Source organism: Mercenaria mercenaria, chromosome 18, assembly GCF_021730395.1.
Source record: "Mercenaria mercenaria strain notata chromosome 18, MADL_Memer_1, whole genome shotgun sequence".
Lineage (NCBI taxonomy): Eukaryota > Metazoa > Mollusca > Bivalvia > Venerida > Veneridae > Mercenaria > Mercenaria mercenaria.
In genome coordinates, this window is record NC_069378.1 from 11,581,546 (window position 1) to 11,595,903 (window position 14,358).

The following is a 14,358-nucleotide window of genomic DNA, read 5'->3' on the forward strand; positions in this document are numbered from 1 at the left end:
AAACTTTTTCCAGTGTGTTTCAATAACTTTTTGGATTATAGAAAGAAATATGAGTTTAGTAAAACATATTTCCAGTTCCCTATTTAACCCGTCTTTGTTTCAAGTAACTCTGACATGACTTTGTGTGGTTTTACGTTCAACTGTTGGACTGAGGAAGAAATACCGTGGTAACAGAGGATATCCATGATGTTTTAACAGTCAATGTTTTAACTGTTTGGGGATTTGCATGTATGATTTGGTTGTTTTACAGTTTCCCAGTTCTATGAACTGATTTTATATGTTTTCTCTTAACCACAGGTGGTCTATGTTTTATAAGGCTTTTCTGTAGTCCATAACTATTTTTTCTGGAAAAAATACTTCTTAAAACCATTTCCTAGACAAGACACTGTAATATAAATTAGATCTGTTCAGTGACATCACATTCTTTTCCTTTTGATTTTCAAGTACATTTGACTTTACCAATCATATAGAATCTTATTCATCTATTTCATCTTGCCCAGAGGACTTTTCATGTTACATTTGAAGTAACCAACCATATTCTATCTTTCCAATTGCTTTAGCCAATAGAATTTCTTCTTACATATGAACTGACCAATCACATTTTCTCTTCTGTAGTCACTATGACATCCAAGAAAAAGGCTATGTACAGGAGATTCACTATGTCTCCGATACGGAGAGAGGAACTCTCCGACTCGTCAATTATTCTACAGAGGAGGAATCTTCAAGGTGCGTCGTGCATGAGAAAAAAATGCATGTCGTGTGAAATTAAGCTGTAATTTTCTGAAGTCAAGAATTATTCTGAAGAAAGAATTACCTTGGTTGTTTATCAGTTCTGTCTAGTGTGTTATAATTATTTGATAAAACAGTTTTATAAAATTCAGATAAAACAAGTTTTATGTTGATTTTGTTCATATGAAAACGACCTTCTCTTGTTGATCCTATGAATCAAAATTGAAATATGTGTCCGCAGTAAATGAATGTAGACGGAAAAAAATATATTTTATACCAAAATGAAAGAAAATGAATTAATCATGATGAAAAAAATATAAATTTTATACCAAAATGAAAGAAAATGAATTAATCATGATGAAAAAATTATTATTATAGAGCCGAAGACTTGTTTCCAAAAGTTGAGCCTCAAATTCCTGCATCCTTGGAAACCAAATACAAGCTATTCAGGTGCAGTATTCACATCTACTGCATGACCCCTGTGTGACCCATAAACATTTCTATAAATAGACGTAACAATTAAGGAAATGACTATGCATAGAGTTTAGAAGAACATTGATAATTACTTTACATTGTAAACTGAATATGAAATATCAAATAGTAGATTGTATAATTACTAAAGAAGATTTAAAAATTATTAGAAAATAACCACATAGCCTATTAATGCATGTAGAGAATATTGCTGAATTATAGACTTATAATGATGTAAATTTTGAACTTGCAAACAAATTAGTATACGTAGTAAAAATCTTGCATGCATTTAGGATATTATGCATGAATAAAAGAAAGCAACTAAAACTTTAAACAAAACTTTAAAAACTGATGTTTATGGTTATATGGTATTCAGACCGCAGAAACCTCCATCACCAAAAGAAAGACGTAGAGTACGGAAAACGCCTTCTCCTCCAAAAGAGAAAGTCACAAGGTACAACTGTTTGTGTGAAACCCCGCCCCCTTTAAAGATTATAGGGTGTCTTAAAAATATTGCATATCACATTTGTTTATATTTTCAGATGTCCCTTCTCCAAAACTATTTTTAAATGTTTAGACACAAATTGCAGAAATGACAATGACTTTAATGGACAATGACTTTAATGTTTTGTCAATGCTGACAACACACTGAGTCATACATGTGAACACACTGAGTCATACGCATGTGTTCTGAACTTTCAACATTTTCATTCATTTTCATATCTTCGTAATTCTTGACTCTGTATGCAGCTAAAAATGTTTTAGGTCAAGAATTGCATAGAACATGATAATATAAACAAATGAATGTGCTCCATAACTTTTGGGAACACCCTGTACTGTGTCTGTTGCTCAAATGTCATTACAAAGCAATGTTCAAAAAAGATACAAAATAAAGAATGATAAAAGCTTCAAGTACAGTGTGCATGATGAGTGGCTTAGGATTAATGTAAAGTTACAAGAACTAAATCTGTCTCTTTGATAATGAAATAACATAAGTAAAAGATTTATATAATAAAATGTAAAGTACTAATTGTAGAAATAGATGAAGATACTGAAAAAATAACAAAAAATATTGAATGAAACTGATTCTATTTTATATTTCTAATATAAAGTTGTTGAGCGTGTGGAATAGCTGTTAGTATAAGGTGGTCACATGACTAAGTATTACAGCATGTTACAATGTGTTAAAACTTTAGAATTACTTTTCATATTCTCTAATGCTCTTTACTATTTCTTTATCTGTCTTTCTTCCACTTTCCAGCAAATCTGATACAGAGATTAAAAAGCCTGGGCCTCCTGTAAGGCCTAAACCTGTACGCCCTAAGTGGAAGGCCCCGGAGACAAAAGGGGCCAAATATCACCCTGTTGCTTTTGAACCCAAACCTGACACAACGGTCACAACTGAAGTTCAAGTTCCTATGACAAAACCCTTAACTGAACAACCAGATACCAAGAAAACCCATTTAGACTATCTTGTTTCCAAACCCAAACCATGGAAACCTGAAGTAGAACCAAAACTTGATTGGCAAACTAAGTTTGAGGCACAAGTTCAAAAAACAAAATTGGAAGTCTCCATGGCCAAACCTGAGCCTAAGTTTGTGGTCACTCCTAAAGTTACACAAAAAACTGTGAAGGAAGTTCAGTTAGAGGTTAAAGAACCAGAAATGCCAAAGCCTAAGTTCAAAGCTGAACCGAAGGTGACACAAAAAACTAAGAAAGAAATTAAGTTAGAGGCTAAAAAACAAGAAAAACTGAAACCTAAGTTCAAAGTCGGACCTAAGGTGACACGAAAAACTGTAAAAGAATTCGAGGTAGGTGCTGAACAACCAGAAGAAGATGAGTATATAATTACCTATGAGGTTCCTGAAGATGAAACCTTCCAACAGAGAGTGACAAAAAGAACACATGAAACATGGAGTCAAAAAACTAGTAAATCTGAAAGTAAAATAGTCATTATGTCTGGTACGTCTGACGATTCTGACGCAGGCTATTTCAAGAAAGCAGTTTCTATAACAAAATTACCCCCACCCACGCCTGAGAAAATGATAATTGATGGGGATTTATTTCCTAAGAAACCAAGGAAGTATAAACGTGTCAGGGTTCGTAAGCACAAAAGCCGAAGGGTGAAATACCAGCCTGTTCCCTATGTCTCCAGGCCAACCATTTTCTGGGTACCAGACAGAACAGATGTTTTAATGGCTGCTGAAGCCTGGGCCAGGTAAACCAGCCTTGTTTCCCTGGAAATGGTCATGTGATTGTTTGTGTTGCTAGGGAGATGACCTTGCAGTTTGAGGTGTTACAAACACAATTTTTGGCTTTTTAACGAACAATTTGATTTTGTTGCTATTGGAATTTTGTTGGTTGTTATAGTACCAGGCAGGGTTGGACTGTAAAGGGTTATGTATATATTTTTAACTCCAGTTGCAAGTGTTTCCATGGTGACAGTGTCTGTTACTAGGGATCTTTAAATGTGGTACTTAGGATGGTATGATGTGAATGTTTGTATAACTTGGAAGGTCATTTATGGCTAAATGTTACTAAGGAGAACTACATAGTGTGTAACCTAAGAGAATTGTAGGTTGAGCTAAAAATGTTATGTTACTATGGCAATAACAAAATACATGCCACTTTAAATGTTATCAGGATAACATATTGTGAAGTAATAATTAAGTGTGTAAAATTTATTTAGAAACAGAATGTAGGATTTTACAGAAATAAGAAAGGAGTGTTAAAGTAAAAACCAATTAAGTCTTTCATTGATTGTTCAAAGTAATAGATAATTAAGAATAGTGAGTTTTGTTGCTGTGGAGATGGGTATGTGTTTAAGAGTTTGTTTGATTTGGTCATGAATTCTACATTGTTGAGAAAATATTGGTTAGTCTCATGGTGGCAGGCAGGAAATCACTTGTTTATGATATTCTCAGACTAGCATATCCTTATAGTAATTGAGTAGAATTTGGGTCTTCTTTTGGTTTTTAATGTGTGGGTGTGTTTTGCTTTTTGAGTAGATAAAACAAATGAATTTTGAAGGAAAATTTGATTTGCTTTGGTGTTTTTGCTGTGACATTAAGTAACTGTTTGAAGTACAATGTAACCGCTGTTTTAATATGCTTTGGAAGATTTTAATTATTTGCTGATATATTTGTGTAGACTGGTAAATATAGGCGTTTTCTTGGAAATGGTTTAGATAATAAAAGAGGTCATCAATAGATAACACAAATGAATCCTAGCTTGGCCTGAGTAGCTTCACGATGTCACCTGGCTGCTGTTGAACTGAATAAATTCACATCAAGATGAAATAGTAAACATTGTATATGATATTACCATTACTGCTTTAGAGGGATTGCACATTGATGGGATACTTCTCAGAAAAAAAATCATTGATGTGAATTGATTCAAGTTCGCAGTATCTGCATAGCTTTAACTGAATAGTAAACTACACAGCTTTGCTTGCTTGCAGCTCCATCATGAGGACCGTCTTTTGAAATGTTTATTATACATGCAGCTGATTAAAAATATACATTTTAAAGATGTGATGGATATCTTTATTTTATATTAAGCATACCAAAATATTTTAAAGGATGGTCTAGTCTTAAACTTGCTTGATTTTGAATTTATTTAGATGTAGCTAATCAACTTTTTCTTTCAGCTTTTTCAGCCAACTGCATTTAGGATTATCTCCATTGGCAGTAATAGAATATTTGATAGTTATTTTTTCAGTCAAAATCTTTTCAGAGATGCTGGATATAACAGACATTAATTTCTTACAATATTTATGTGAAAGAAAAATTAATGCTATCAAAATCTAACTTACTGGCCAATTAAGCATTTATTTTAGCGTTTTAAAGGTTCAGAAATATTTTATTACATTTGTAGGCCGAGAAAATACGTGCCTCCATATTTGCCACCAGTTCCAAGGATTGTAATAGATTCTGAGGACAGAAGGTCAAAGTTCACATTGTGTAGCCTGTTCGACCTTGTCCTTTGACCTTGAATATATTGTTCTTAAAAAAAATTGCACATTTTGAACATTTTTACCTGTTTGAAATATATAAGTGTTTTTTGTTGGTTTAATGACCATTTTCTTCACGGATGATTCAATATGGAGTGATTCTATCCATTCTTACCTTCATATTATTCTGCTGTATGATTTTATACACGTACTTGTTTTTATAGTGTAAGCACTATTTATATATGAATATATTTTCATGTTTGACCGTCACTTGACATTTACCTCTAGATTTGACCTTGCACTATTTCACCTTTGACATATATAACCATGACCTTTGCCCTTCACCTTGCAACACTCCACTATATTTAAGCTTGCTTTAAATCAGCTTTCTTTCTCCCTACATATAGCATTTCAATTATCCTACCATTTTGTAATCAGTAGAAAAATATTGGGATAAAAGATAAGTAGATCTTTACTTACAGCAACAGGCTTCAATAGAATTGTCATGAGTTCAGTTTTACAGTTTAAGGATTTAATTATAAACAATTGACTGTTAAGAATTCATGATTTTCCATAAATTAATCTTTTCAGTAATGCATTATCCTTCACTCTTTCAAAATTTTATGTAATTTTTTGTTTTTAATTAGGTTTTGCCATTTTTTATGTTCTTGGTGAATCTGTGACCCATTAAAAAATCAACAGCTTTTTGTCTGTAGAAAAAAATTCTGGCAGCATTTTCATCTGAATGGAATATTTTACAGGGACGTTGACCATGAAAGTGCCGTGCGTGAGTATATCAGACGTGAGGGTGAGGCACCAGCTCCCGAGGATCTGTACCATAAATCGAAACAGTTGCCACCAAGGTTCAAGACTGAGATAAAGAGTATGATCCACCTGAAAGAAAATGAACCAATCCACTTCGAGTGTAAACTGGTGCCCATTGGCGACCCCCACATGAATGTGGAATGGTTCAAGGATGGACAACCATTGCAGTATGGTAGGAAACTCCACTCATGTGTTAACAGAAATTGCATCAGTGTTCTGTTATAATGGCCCTAAGTTTGATAGCTTTCATTTTAAAAAGTCTATTGTTTTGCAAATTGTTTGTCTAAAAGTACCTGTCTCGTTAAGTGATGTTCCATATGTGTATTGACTTGTAGAATCATTAATTATGAGACTAAGGTATATAGTTTAAATATAACTGACACAAAACTGATTCTTCATTTAATTTTTGCTGTAAAAATGGTATGGGACCTTGTCTACATCAGAACCTTTTCACATGTTCCAAACATTTCCACTTTACCTCCAGTTTACTTATTATCTTTCATTTACTGAGAGCAGCTTTATTGATAAGTTTAGATAGCATAAAACTAAAATTAGTTCTTGTTAGCATTTGTTTTGATTTTGATTGATTTCCAGGCCACAGATACAAGCCAAGTCATGAGTTTGGATTTGTCTCCCTGGACATATTATACATGTACCCAGAGGATTCTGGTGTATATACATGTAGGGCCACCAACATGTACGGTACTACAGAAACATCTAGTGAAGTCATATGTAGAGGTATGTTAAATTTACAATGTTGAAAAGGCAAATGTATGGTGTTCAGTTTTGGATTTTGAGTTTAGATTGTTAAAAATAAGTTTAGATAACAAAAAATAATAATTGTTAAAAAAATATTTCATATTTATGTATTAGTATCTACATATCTGTGTTTAGTATAATTCATTATTTTTCATTGAGGACTAATTTTCGTGGCAAATAAGGAAAATTCCCACTCATTTTATGTTCTAAAGCTGACATTCACAAGTTCTTTCTCCTACAAAATACCCAATTGGGTCAAATACATAAAATTTCATGCCAATGAAATATAACGATACAACAGTGTATCTCATGTTTTAAAGAAAACTCCTCTGTTTAACACAGGTCGTAGATCTATCATCATGGACACACAGTTGCCTGGGGAAGGTGCAATACGCCTGCAAGAAATGGAGGAGGTCTGGAGAGGGTATGTATATTGTTTTATTTTCAAGGTCAAATACTTTTTGAAAGTAAATGTGTTGAATTATTGAATTTCCACATATATTCAGCAATATGAGAATTCTTTTTCATTACCATCAAAGCAGTTTAGAAAATGATAGCAGCTTTTAAACGCTTTTCTGTTCTAATATTTGATTAGTCTTATGCAGTAAAATTAAGGAAGGGACTAAATTTCATGGATTTCAAGTTGCACCAATCTGTGAAAGAAAACCGAATGAACAAAAGAATTCCCATGTATATCTAAATCTAAAATGTAGAATTCACATCAGCTGGAAACCACTGGTCCAGTTGTAGCCACAAACTTTAATAGCAACAAATTAAACAGTTTCACAGTGTAGAGAAAGTTTTGAAATTTTGTCATGTACTGATTTATGTAATTTTCCTTTATTTAGCCACACCCATTTAGAAGAGCAGGATATTGAAGCACCCAAGATGAAGAGCCCACCAAGCATTGACCTGAAACCTGAACCTGTAGAGGTTCAAGAAGGCTTCCCAGCCAAATTCCTGGTAAAGGTCAGTGGATACCCACGACCCCGAGTCAACTGGTTCGTCAATGGTTGCCTCATTGTCAGTGTAAGTACTCCTATCATTAAATTGGAAAATATATTTTGAACTTCATGGCTTTATGTATGTTTTAATAGCAGTATTTTAAATGTCTAAGTAACAGAATTCACTGTTTTCTGTTTTCATGTTCAAATCAAAGCTGTAGGTGCCTTTATTTCCAGAATATTATTTCCACTGCATGCTTGAATACTATGATAGTCCTTTACATAACAATTTCACTTTTAATATTTGTTCAATACAGGGCACCAGATACAAGGTTACATATGACGGCATGATGCATTACCTGGAGATACCTCGAGCACGTGACACAGATATAGGTCAAGTACGTGTTGTTGCACGTAACTGTGAAGGAGAGGCTGAGGCATCTACCTCACTTAACGTTCTACCTCATGACGACTGGAGATCCAAACTGAGACAAGCTCCAAAAGGTAGGGAAAGGTTGAATAAAAAAAAAATATGGTCATTATATAAATTCTTTCTTCTATAAATGATTTTCAGTAATGTAAATTTCGATAATTATTAGTATTCAGAATAAAATCTGTAAAAAGATCCCTTGGAAGCATAGAATGCAACCAAAAAGAATAATAGCAGACTCGGTTTGATTGAGTCTGTTCATGAGAGGTGATAAAATGTGCAACACCTCTCACGCCCCCTAGCACCAGCTTAAGTGGAACTCTATTACACATCTATTGAATTGACTCCATGATCCCAAAGGACCAGAAAATTAAACAACACTGAACTTCTGTCTTTAAGACTCTCTACGTGCAAGTTCAAGTAAGATAATTTAAGAAAACTTAAGGTGAGAAGGTTTTTCAGGGTCACTGAAAATCATTTTAAAACTGACAAATTTAAAACTTGAATTTGCTGTACTTTCTGTTACAGGAGATCTTCAAATAGAGCTTGACAGGAGACAGAAGATTGAGTTACGCAGACCACAGGTCAGCGAGTACAAACAGATTGAGAAAGGTAGGTCAAGAGGTGTGACTTGATTTCTTTTGTTAGAGCTGTTGTGATTGGTTGCTAAATATAGTATTTTATTGCTTTCAAAATGTCAAACTTTCAAACAGTTGATTACTATAACTGACTGGATGGTATTATAAAGAATAACAGATATGTAAGACTTGAGAAAACATACATCTGAGTTTAAAAAAAAAGTGAAACAAAAATATTTGTTGAAAGGTAGTTTCTAACGAAAATTAAGAGGCATTGACAAAGTTTATGCTGACATTATCTAACACCAGCTGCTTTTAAGGTAATGAACCAAAATGAGAGTAGGTAAATTATATATAGTTTTTACAGAGAGTTATATGAGTGTTGAGCCAGTTTACATATGAATTGTTTAAATGCCTAATTGTTTCACAACATTACCTGATCACATGGACATTGCTGTGTGTCATTACTGGTCTGCTGCCTGATACTAGGTGGTAAAGTAGACTTAGTTCTTGGAGGAGGGAATATTTTAAAATTCTGTTTTACATGTTTGATAAAAGAAGGTATGTTTTGTATTACAGTTGGTGACAAGGAGATAACTATTACCAAGACAGACAGAGAAACTATCATTACAGAACAGCAATATATTACAACACACCGAGAATTACGACCGGTCAAACAACCAGAAGAGCGTGAAATGCCAGCTCGTGTTGTACGTCCCGACAGACCGGAAATTCAACTTGAGATTCAGCAGGCCAGGATGGTACCCATCATTCCAGAGGCTGCTGAACCCAAGAAAGGGGAACCAGTGGTGTCTGAGCAGCAAGTTCTACTTGAGCGTAGGGAACCACCTGTGTTTACCAAACCACTTAGACCAGCTCGTATTACTGAAGGAAAACCAGTACAGTAAGTGTTACTTGGTTAAATAATTGTTACATTTTTAGCAGCTTTCAGAGGTTTTAATTTCAGGAAGATTACTGGTCACTTTTTGTTTAATATTTATTATTTTTAGGACAATGAAAATAGTAGATTTGTGGTTGCATGTTAGTTCTCTGTGATAGTACATTCTGTGTAATATTTTGGTCAACGACAATCCTGTTCACTGTCATTTTTGTCTGCTATTATGTAGTTGAACTTAGAACGTGACTGATATTCAGAAGTTGATTAAAGGACATTGCTAACAAAAATAATGAGATGACATGTTTATTCTGAATTTTTGGGAAAAAAATTGTGTTGATTTGTGTATGTTCATTTTGTTTCTTATTTATTTTTGTTATCCAGATCTGTTGAGTGAGTGCTAGAAAATTTGCCATTTTTTAAATATTTATACAATTTTTCCTTGAAATACTGATATTTTATCTACATAACAGTTTATTATTTGATGTATTTTCATCTTCATAGATAGTAGTAGTTTTTGTCATTATAGTCAGTTATCTGCTATTAACTAGAAATAAGGTTGTAGAGACTGTTTTAAGACTCATTTTTCTAACCCCTTAGATAGAGTTGACTCCCATTTTTCTTCTTCATGCTTTTACTTGAAATTTAAACAAAGGTGTTTGGTTCGTGCCCAATTTTACTCAATGTACAGACAAACCTGTGTTTAAGACCTCAATGTTTTGAGAACGGAGCTCACTTGGCTTAAAAGTCCAAATTTCCAATTTTGAAGATTTCTAATATATTTTACCTTAGCACCTAGAACAAATAACAACATTTTAGGGGTGTTCCCAAACATGGTCTGTTTATACGGGTTTGACTGTACTCTTACTTTTAGTAATGAATAAAAGATTTAGGTCAATATTCAAAGTGTATGAAATGTTCTGTTATTCATAGCGCTGCCTTTTTGACTAACTTATCTTCTTTCTTTGAAAATTTTAAAAATGTCACATGATTTCATGAAAATACCTTTTTATGCTACCATATTTCAAGGAAGTTGACATTAAACCAAACATGAACTTGAGTTTAGCTGTTTAAAATTGATATTCTGTGAAATCAGTTAATTTTGTGGACACAGAATTTGGGTGCAAGTAAAAATGGCTAAATTTACTGGTTCCTTGGGATTAAATGTCATGGATTGGTTCAACCTTGAAATCCACTAAAATTGATTCCCCATTAACATTAATGGTCTCACAGTATATTAATCCATGTGAGATAGTTATCTGTCAGCCATGTTTTCTTTATTCATTATGTATTAAAACTAAAGTTGTATGTATGATCAAATTTAGAGGAATGTTAAAGACTTATAGATGATAGGCATTGGGGATAAGTTCTATGTTTCACAAATAAGTTTAACTGTGAATGCATACACTGTCAAAAAGTTTAAATTACAGCACAATTAATGTAGCTTGAAGCATCATACCTTGATAATGATGTAACCATAGACATTATATTGAAAATCAGAAAATCAAATAGCTTGTTACAAACAAGATTAGCTATATGAGACTTTAATACACTCATATTTCAACTGTACATTATTTAGAAAAAGGATATCTCATAAATGTTATCTATTCTTTCCTGTAGGATGGAGGTCCACTTCAAGGGTTATCCACCACCTTTGATTACATGGTACCGAGACAGCTTTGAGATCCGTCCATCACATGACTTCCAGATCGTAACCACGGAGACAACAAGCAAATTGTCTATACCAGAAGTGTTCCCAGAAGACACTGGTCTGTTCACAGTTAAAGCGTACAACATGTATGGCATGGTACAGTGCAAGGTATAAAATGACAATTTTTGACATTTATTTTGTGATTAACCCATTATATGATATATAATTGATAGAAGTTTGTAATACTAACTACTACTATTCCATTTTACTTATCAAGTCACAAACTTTTGATTTATTCCATAAGAATAGAAGTTATTAAGTACGGCCCTATGAAAAATACAAGAAGCCATAATGATAACCCAATGTAGGAACCGGTATTTATTTTCCAATCTTATACTCTACATCTAGATTCTACTCAACATATTTATGGATTTGCCCACCAAACATGTCTTGTTTTATGAGACCATCGATTTTGATAATTTTAAAAGTAGAATGGCATACTTTCAGATTTTGTTTTGAATTTTTCATTTGTGAAGAACATTTCAAGCTTTAACTTGCATTATGATATTTAACTATGTGTACAATATTTCAGGCCAAGTTGACCGTCGTTGAAGAAGAAGAGCCGACCAAAGACATACCTCCAGAGTTCCGTAACCTCATCCGTGACAGCCAAGCTGTTGAAGGAGAACCGGCGACATTTGACTGTAATGTCACTGGAAATCCTAAACCAAAAGTTCACTGGGAGAAGGTAATCTTGTCAATAAAACAAATACACAGTGGAACTCTCTAAACTGAACAGTCTCAGAACGAAATGTAAAGTTCAGTTCTGAGGGGTTTATTTTCATTAGAGAGAACTTATTTGGGACCGAAACAGTTGTTCAGTTTAGAGAGAGTTGGGGGCTTGCTTTTCAGTGATTCCAGTTTAGTGGATTTTTACAGTATCGTGCAAAAATATTTCTTTTTGTAAGATTTGATATGACTCTGAATAAATCAAACTGCTGCTCTTAAAGTATTTTAGGGTACATTAATTTTTTTGTTTTAAAAGTGGAGCTTCATAATACTTTCAGATAATTTGTGAAAACATATTCTTGGGAACATGCTGTTATTGCAATAATTAGTCACAATTTGGCTAAATATAGCAAATTTTCTAACCTGTGAACAGATTTTAATGTAAGAATAGCCAACTTTTAATGTTACAGAAGTACCTGATTTTACAGTTTGATAAGACTGTTGTATTTTACTGAAAGTGTTATTTCCATTAAACAGGACGGAAAACCAATGGATGATAGTCCAAGGATGAAATTCATTCACGAAGATGACAATTACACTATGTTGATTTATGAAGTAAAACCTGAAGACGCAGGGGACTATGCTTGTGTTGCCATTAACAATGTTGGCAAGGCAACCTGCACAGCCAGACTTTGTGTGGAAGGTAAGATGGGAGGAAAAAGAAATGAAAAATAAGAAAGAGTTTTGGTTACTTAGTCTCAGATTTCTCTGAATGTGCCACAACAGTTTGTCAATTACTTGCTTTTTCTGAAACTTTGAATGCTGTTCTTGAAAGATGAAAATTCTTAAATTTTGCTTTTCATCTCTTTAAACTGCCAATGCTGTACGTAAACTATGCTTGTATTGTAACTTTTGATCAAATTCCTAAATAAATGCCACACAAAACAAGTGCAAACTGCTCTGTCTTGTCTTGTTTAAACTAGTTCAAGATAGAATCGTCTATGTTGGACCAAGAAGTATATGTAAATGAATACATCTGAATATTTCAGTGCCCATACAGTCACCAGAGCCCATGGAGCCCCAGGAGATCGAGCCCAAAGTGAGCCCACCACAATGTATCCAGGAGCCACAGAGCCTTGTCACAGATGAAGGAGAACCTGTGACCTTCACATGCAGGATCCGAGGATCTCCTCGTAAGTTCTTGCTTTCTGTCTATCTATGTAAACTAGAATACAATATTGTAATCCTGTCACTTCATATCGACTTTGAACTATGTTTTATTTGAAAACTTCTATTAGTTATTAAGCTGTTCAAAGTAATATAGCTTTTCAGTGTTTTGAATTGTTAATATATGTATGTTTAAACAGTGTAAAATATTTAAAATCAAATATCTTGCTAAGACATTAGTTTCACATTGTACTAAAAGATGTGTGATGTTTTAAAAGTTTATTCTTAAAATTGGGTTGACATTTAAGCTGAATACTGGCCAAATTTGATCATCTCTGCAGCTTACACATCCCCACACCAGCAATATACCTAAATAATTAAATTTTAAATGATCACAAAGTCATGTACAATATTTGTCCTTGTTCAATACAACTGTATTCTTGACAAAAATTCTGTTTTGTCTCAAACAGCTCCAGTTGTGACTTGGTACAGAAACAACCAGATTGTGAAGCCGTCCAAGTACTTCCATATGGAGTCGACACCAGATGGCGTACATAGTCTCAGTATCCTTGAGGCTTTCCCTGAGGACACTGGAACTTACAAATGTGTGGCCAGGAACAAGGCTGGCGAAACTACAGTAACTTGTCATCTCAAAGTTCATGGTATATCTTTTTCTTTGTTGACAATAAGATACTCTTGATGTTGTGTGCTGAAATATAAAGAAATATGTTTAATATGATATTGTTGATATGGCAAAAATTATCAAAAAGTTTTTTGATTTAATAGAAACTTTGTTATTCTGTTAATTCTTCCACAGTCGTACATTAGTAAGTTGATCTTGAGAAATATTTTAACTGTTGTTTCCAGTTCTGTTTTCTTATAAATCTGTATGAAAAAAACAAAATGGCTTCTTTGTTAAGGTTTGGAAAGTGAACCAGAACAAGTTTCACCCAAGTCACAAGAGCAGCCGCCACAGATTATAAAGCCAATCACTAACACCCTGGTTGTAGAGGGCAGCCCGGCTAAATTTGTAGCCGAGTACAGTGGAGAACCTCAGCCACAAGTCACATGGCTCAGAAATGCTCTACAGGTTTTACAGGAGACTAGAGATATCAAGGTCAGTTTACTGATATATTTAAAATAAATTCTCAGATTTTGTTGAGAGAATAGTAATTTTACCTCTAAAAATTCTTTTCTCAGATTTTATGATAAATAATTTTATCTCTCA

At 33.6% G+C, this 14,358-nt stretch overlaps 1 protein-coding gene across 1 annotated transcript in view; it reads left to right on the top strand.

Annotated features, from left to right (window-relative positions):
* Positions 1–14,358, top strand: part of LOC123537955 (titin-like) — a 402,126-nt gene that overhangs the window by 94,705 nt on the left and 293,063 nt on the right. The window contains exons 71-87 of the mRNA XM_053530681.1: positions 616–726; positions 1,108–1,179; positions 1,577–1,654; positions 2,462–3,418; positions 5,914–6,149; positions 6,572–6,715; positions 7,079–7,160; positions 7,585–7,765; positions 7,998–8,184; positions 8,639–8,722; positions 9,268–9,592; positions 11,204–11,402; positions 11,827–11,982; positions 12,501–12,666; positions 13,013–13,156; positions 13,601–13,792; positions 14,051–14,247. Of these exons, the coding sequence (XP_053386656.1) occupies positions 616–726; positions 1,108–1,179; positions 1,577–1,654; positions 2,462–3,418; positions 5,914–6,149; positions 6,572–6,715; positions 7,079–7,160; positions 7,585–7,765; positions 7,998–8,184; positions 8,639–8,722; positions 9,268–9,592; positions 11,204–11,402; positions 11,827–11,982; positions 12,501–12,666; positions 13,013–13,156; positions 13,601–13,792; positions 14,051–14,247 (3,511 nt within the window). The remainder of the gene's footprint in view (positions 1–615; positions 727–1,107; positions 1,180–1,576; positions 1,655–2,461; positions 3,419–5,913; positions 6,150–6,571; positions 6,716–7,078; positions 7,161–7,584; positions 7,766–7,997; positions 8,185–8,638; positions 8,723–9,267; positions 9,593–11,203; positions 11,403–11,826; positions 11,983–12,500; positions 12,667–13,012; positions 13,157–13,600; positions 13,793–14,050; positions 14,248–14,358) is intronic.